General features: G+C 36.4%; 1 protein-coding gene across 1 annotated transcript; it reads right to left on the bottom strand.

The window, feature by feature from the left end:
• Positions 1 to 1,183: 1,183 nt before the first annotated feature.
• LOC120730100 (aldo-keto reductase family 1 member D1-like) lies at positions 1,184 to 6,327 on the bottom strand. Its single transcript, XM_040026236.1, has 9 exons — positions 6,029 to 6,327; positions 5,668 to 5,835; positions 5,410 to 5,526; positions 5,017 to 5,094; positions 3,771 to 3,893; positions 3,389 to 3,498; positions 3,030 to 3,195; positions 1,845 to 1,927; positions 1,184 to 1,736 (listed from the first exon to the last, which is right to left on the bottom strand). The coding sequence occupies exons 1-9, from the start codon at positions 6,203 to 6,205 to the stop codon at positions 1,694 to 1,696; spliced, it is 1,065 nt and encodes a 354-aa protein (XP_039882170.1). The 5' UTR covers positions 6,206 to 6,327; the 3' UTR covers positions 1,184 to 1,693.
• Positions 6,328 to 6,331: the final 4 nt, after the last annotated feature.

The following is a 6,331-nucleotide window of genomic DNA, read 5'->3' as shown; positions in this document are numbered from 1 at the left end:
GTTCCTAGAGTATTTTAAAGTAGAATGGGAGGCAGAGCCTTCAGTTTTCTTCTGTGGAACCAGCTTCCAGTTCGGATTCGGGAGACAGACACTATTTATACTTTTAAGATTAGGCTTAAAACTTTCCTTTTTGCTAAAGTATAGTTAGAGCTGGATCAGGTGACCGTGAATCCTCCCTTAGTTATGCTACAATAGGTGTAGGCTGCTGGGGAATTCCCATGATGCATGTATTTCTTTTTCAGTCACCTTTCTCACTCGCTATGTATTAACAGACCTCTCTGCATTGAATCATACTTGTTATTAATCTCTGACTCTCTCCCACAGCATGTCTTTTATCCTGTTTTCCTTCTCTCACCCCAACTGGTCACGGCAGATGGCCGCCCCTCACTGGGCCAAAGTACTTGTTTAAAGGGGGTCATATGATTGCTGGGTTTTTCTCTCTATGTATTATTGTAGGTTCTACCCTACAATATAAAGTGTATTCTTCACTCTATAATAAATGTTGCCACTGATTTTCAGTTAATGGTCATTGGATTGGTTCTTATAGTGCTTTTCCTCTTGAGCACTCAAAGCATTTTACACACCACAGGTCACTCACACAACCACCACAATCATATAGTTGGTTGAGTTTAATTTATAATCACCTCTGTCAATCCTTGATATTTATTATTCACCTTTGTCAGTCCTTGATCCTTGATAATTTAATATTAAGTGATTTGTATATATTGTGCTATTTCTTAAATCTGTAACATATTGTATTGTTCTGTTACTGTACTGGAGCAACTGCACCCACATAATTTCCTTAGGGATTAATAAAGTATGCTAATTCTGATTCTGATTGATAAGAATGGCTTCTTGACAGCCGCTCTTCCACTGAGAACATTTTTGATGAGACTTGATAAAAACTGAAGGGCCAGATGCATCTCTCAGGTCTTATGTCGGGCATTTGCTTGATATTTTCCTATTCATGAAGACATGACTTTTAGACAGATTTTTGCTGCCAATAGTTTTTTTTAGGCCTGGTTTTTCTTTTGTCCTCTCCTCACCCAGTTTCCTCAGATTTTTTAAGGACACAGCGCACGGCATGCTGAGAAATGCCAAATGTTTTGCCAATAGCTCTTTGGCTATCATTGTATTGGTGCAAAAATAGTATTTCATTTTTTGTTGTTAGTACTATTGTATGTGCTATCACTGGCATTTTTCAAATACACGAACAAATCATGAATTTTTGTGACAGGCTACTAGTAACAAAGTGCCCAAAGATACATTCCTGTGAAAATGGTACTGGACTAAAATGATTTTCAATTATCCAATATCCAAAGAAAAACTTTGAAAGACCTGCAGAAAGTTTGGAGAACTATTGCTCAAGACCACTTTAAAAAATTTGAAAAAAAAAGTCTGGCTCCTTGCAAATCTAAAGAAATGAAGGGTGGCTCAAGGTCTTAGTCTTAAATGTTCATTTGATTTAGTGTCAGCTGCTGTTTATGCTGGTGAAATTAACAATGAATTATGGGCCTGTTAGACTTCTTTTAATCCACTGTGAGCTAGAGACCTCTAGTGTTTAGAGTGGAAAATGTACCAAACTGGTAGCAAACTAAACTAAGCTGGTTCAACAAATGTGTGAACTTTTATTTCTCTGTTATTTATTCCATCTTTCTTAAAAATCAAGTACATCATGTAAAAGTTACAAAGGTCAGTATTCATCATGAAAGGGGTACTCCGGATGATCACTCCACCTGAGTTAAAAAAAAAAAGTGTTTACTACCATTAATATCGAGGATTTGGTTCATGCATTATACAACAAAAAAGTGTTTAGATATTTGTCCGTCAAAGCTTGTACTTACATCAGCAACTCAACAAACCGAATATTTTTGTTCAGTGCTTCAATGGCTTTCATTTCTTCCTCAGTCAGTGAAAAATCAAATATCTGAAAAAAATAATTTGCTTCTGTTTAAATCCATCCATTCATTCATTCATTATTTCATTCATTCAACTGTTTAACCCTTACATACTGTATATATTTCATGTCTTTGCATTATGATTGTAGTCAGTTTGACACATGCCAGGATTCCTAAGTGTCTACAACAAAGTCTGAACTACAGATCTATTTAGAGTGTATAAATAGTCTAGCTGACATTAATGGGGGATTAATTTTTAATTAATGTTTCAAAGAGCAGGGAGAAAAATAACTATTATGCACAATCTCGTGCCCTGATTTACTTTAGACATGAAAATAATAGCGATAACGATTTCATGAGATTTTATTAAAGGTGAAAATGGCAAAACCATTCTGGAACTGGTTGGATTTATTGCATAACCATGTATAATCACTACAAACATTAAAGGCTGTCCTCATGTCTTTGTGAATTCAATATTATTTTAAACTTAGAGTAAAAAACTTGCTTATTGCAAAATAGTCTGAGCATTCAAAGCCTCTAATCCCTCTTTTGATCCCTGTTTCAATCTCTTTTTAATTTCACTTAGCTCAGACAAAATGGGTCCTAATTAGTTTATTGTTCGATTATTTTCTTACATAATGCTTACTTTTGTTTACAGGTGCAAAGCACAAGCACCAGTCATGTAGGCTAATAATATAATTGCACTTATAACTAAACTTGTCGCAAAACCTACGGATATTTGTGTTTGGTGGATTATTTGTTTGTTGTAACAATGCTTCTTGGCAGTAAATCTCACACTGTTGCAAGGCCTTGAATGTGCCACACGTGTAAGGAAAATGCATTTGGGGCTTAAACAGCAGAGTTGAGGATGTGGGCTGCGCATCAGCCTACAAAAACTTGTAGCACCCGTTCAAAAGTATAACATTTTAAAATAGTTTTAATTTTGGGTCATTTTAGGGAACATCATCAAATTTCAGGACAGAAAGGTGGCATTTTGGGTATATTTACTGTTCTCCAATGTCAAAATGGTCAAATATAACCAAAAATGCATGTAAGAGTTAAAACCGGGCAGCAATGGTACCATAACTTTGACTTTACGTGCACATAGAGTTAAAAATGTTGGTACAGTACCTGGAAGTTATGTTTGATCCGCTCAGGGTTGAAGCTCTTTGGGATCACTACAACTCCTCTCTGTAAGTTGAAGCGCAGGGCCACCTGGGCACTACTTTTGTTGTATTTTTTCCCAATGGATACAAGCACCTCATCGTCCAGTAGAGGAGGACATTTCAAATTCACCCTATAAAAGAGACACAGTTAAATACGCACCATGTCATTTACCAAATGAATTCTGCTTAGGGTCACGTTGAGGGTTTGGTAACAACAATAATTTGTTTTTATTTTTGCAGTCTCACATTAATACAGTAACAGGGGGGATAAAATCACAATAACCTCACACCAGCCTACAAAAGTGTATATATTTTCAAACCTACCAAGATGCATCTCTGGAGGAGCCAATTGGGCAATAGCCAACAATCACGATGTCATTGTGACGACAGTACTCCAGAAGTTTTGGTTGTGTGAAATATGGGTGGCATTCGACCTAAAGGTAAATAAGAAGAAGGGAAAAAGATGACAGGGCTCAGTCTTACAAGTAGGAAGGAAACTGGATGGGAATCAAAAGTAAAATCTATTCCATTTAATCTAGATTAATGAAAGAAAATGTATTTCAGCATAGTGTTTGACTATTTTTTGGCAGAGAGTCTATTTTAGAAATGCCTTCATATTAAAAACCCAGAATACTAATGTATGCCGTACAGTACTATTTTACTTTGTAAACTACCCTCATTGAGATGTCAAACAAACTGGGATCACCTGGTTGGATACGGGTTTGTGTTTGAGACCAGGTTTATTCAGAAGCAGCTCCAGCTGCCTGCGATTGAAGTTGGAGACTCCCAGGGACTTAACCAGTCCAGCATCTTTGCAAGCCTCTAAAGCCTGAAAGAAGAAAATATTAATATCTTATCAAAGATTGATAGCAGTAATCTTTACAGGCTAACTGAGATAGCCAAAAAAATACAAGACACAAGGAAAAAAAAACTGTTTATGACACTGTCCTTGAGAGTAATGTGCTGCAGAAAAAAACACTCTGACCAGTATTAACATGTAAAAACACTTGAATAAGATAAAACAATGCCTACCTAATATTTTATTAGATGCATGCAGTACAAATGCAAGTACAAAAGTCGTGAGCCATCTCCCTTTTAAAGAAATATTTTGCAAAATGGGAAATAGGTGCAGACTAACCAAAATATAAAATTATACATATAACAAAATAGAGTTTTTAGAATTCTAACAAGCTTGAAAGTTTATTAGACATGCCCAATTTTATTCTTTAACACAGCCTGCAACTCCTTTAAGTAGTCTTCAAGAATAGTTCTCCAGGCTGCTAGAAGGATATTCAAAGCTCTTCTTTCAGTGTTGACTGCTTTTTGTTCCATTCTGTCAAGATGACCCAACACTGCTTCAATAACATTGAGATCTGGGGTCACGGAAGGCCAATCAATGAGTGATAACCATTCGGTTCTACATTCCACTTTTTGACAGAATCACCGACACCACTGGCCGAAATGCAGAAATGAAAACCACCCAATGACTTAAGAATAATAGCTTGGAGAACTGGTTCTCAAGACCTCTTAAACATCACATGGAAGTCTGGCTCCTAAAATCAAAGTATAAAGAACTTAGAGGTGGCTCAAGAGCTCAATCGTTAGATTTTATTTGTAGTGACGGCTTTATGATGTCGCTACAAAGGTTGTGTTAAGTTCTGCTCGTTGATTTTAATATTTTCTGCCTATGATAACATAACTACATGAAGAATGAAATCCTTGATGTGCTGATCGGGATTCATTCATTCAAGCCCTGCAATGAAGTCATGCTTAGCTTGACATGTGGAGGAAAAGCATATTCTCATGCAAGCTGCTAATACAAATGTAAAAAAGTATTTACATTTACATAACAAAACAACAGATTTTTAATTTCATAGTGATATTATATTAGAGATGAGCAGTAGATATGCAAAGACTTTACATAGTATGACCATTGTTTTAATAGAGCTCACCTCCCATGTTGCACAGAGATCTGTGTGGTGGTAGATGTAGTTTCCATCTTGGTCCTTTGGATAAAAGGCCTTTCCAGGCTAAAATATATGCATAATTAAATACTTTGCATTAAAAGTGGTTATTTAAGCATATAATTTATAGTGACCTAAGGTGACACAATGTGTTCATGGTCAAAACGCTTAAACAAAGAAACATACTGATTCCAGGTACCCAATCTTAACCAAACACCTGTCTACATAATCTTATCTAATTCTAATGTGTGTAATGTGGCAACGGCCAGATTTGAAGTATTTGCTATGCAGCTCCTGTGTTTGAACCCCTATTATCTAATTTTGCATTTAATAATTAAAAATACTTTATTGTAAAAATTAGTAAAATTATTTTTTAGAAACCTTGAAGGCCATTGGAAGCTCAATGACGTAGAGATCCACATAGTCCAGTTTTAAGGCTTTCAATGTCTTCTCTAAGGCTGGTCTCACCAACTCTGGTGGATGGAAGGTATTCCAGAGCTGAGAAAAATAACATTGCTAAATTTAAAAAACAATTTAAACAACCTGAACATCCAGGCAACAGACCATTGCAATAACATGATTAGTTCTTATAGGTTTATAGGAATGAAAGTTGATTAAACAAAAGCTAACAAATATTACCTTTCCACAGTAAAAGATGTCCTCTCTTCTAACGGTTCCATCAGCTATCTTCTCCCTAATGGCTTGACCCACTTCATGCTCATTGAAATATACCAACGCCCCATCAAAGTGCCTGTAGCCCACATCTATGGCCAGCTTGACACAGTCCAATGCAGTACCTCTGGGTGTCTTTAAAAAAATTCACAGAAAATATACATTTTATTTGATTTTTTTAAGCTACAGCCACAGTGTGTACTTCTCAGTGATCCTGTTTAACTGATGAAACTCAAATCACTAAAGGTAAACAAGCCTCGCATAAACAGGGAATCAAACACAGCACTCTAAATGTAGAAATACAGAGACTACGTGATATTTTCCTCACCGTTTGAGGGTCCCCATAGGTGCCCAGTCCCAGGAGTGGAACACTGTTACCATCACTCAAAGGGATTCTGTGGCTTTCCGCTGTTAGATTCATGTTTGTGTCCAAAATGTGGACAATTGAACTGCAGCGCACTTCTCTCAAGGCTAACCCATAGATTGACCATGAACCTTGAACCATGAAGACATTATCTTCCACTCAATTGCGCAAGTGACTTTAATCTTTACCAGACAGTGTGTCCATTTTTAAAACAGTTCACCAGCTTTTCAGAATACCATTTAACTTGAGAACAAAAACACTCTTATA

Source organism: Simochromis diagramma, unplaced genomic scaffold (assembly GCF_900408965.1).
Source record: "Simochromis diagramma unplaced genomic scaffold, fSimDia1.1 OVJJ01000293.1, whole genome shotgun sequence".
In the NCBI taxonomy this organism is placed as follows: Eukaryota; Metazoa; Chordata; class Actinopteri; order Cichliformes; family Cichlidae; genus Simochromis; species Simochromis diagramma.
Note: the sequence above shows the minus strand (reverse complement) of the source record. Positions and strands in the feature narration are given on the sequence as shown.

What these genes read in the sequence shown, in the direction of transcription:
- LOC120730100 (XM_040026236.1), bottom strand. Translation starts at nt 6,205, where the DNA reads ATGGTTCAAGGTTCATGGTCAATCTATGGGTTAGCCTTGAGAGAAGTG. An exon ending in CCTATGGGGACCCTCAAACG is followed by an intron (nt 5,836 to 6,028) that starts GTGAGGAAAATA and finishes ATTTTTTTAAAG; the next exon opens with ACACCCAGAGGTACTGCATT. An exon ending in AGCTTCCAATGGCCTTCAAG is followed by an intron (nt 5,095 to 5,409) that starts GTTTCTAAAAAA and finishes CATATATTTTAG; the next exon opens with CCTGGAAAGGCCTTTTATCC.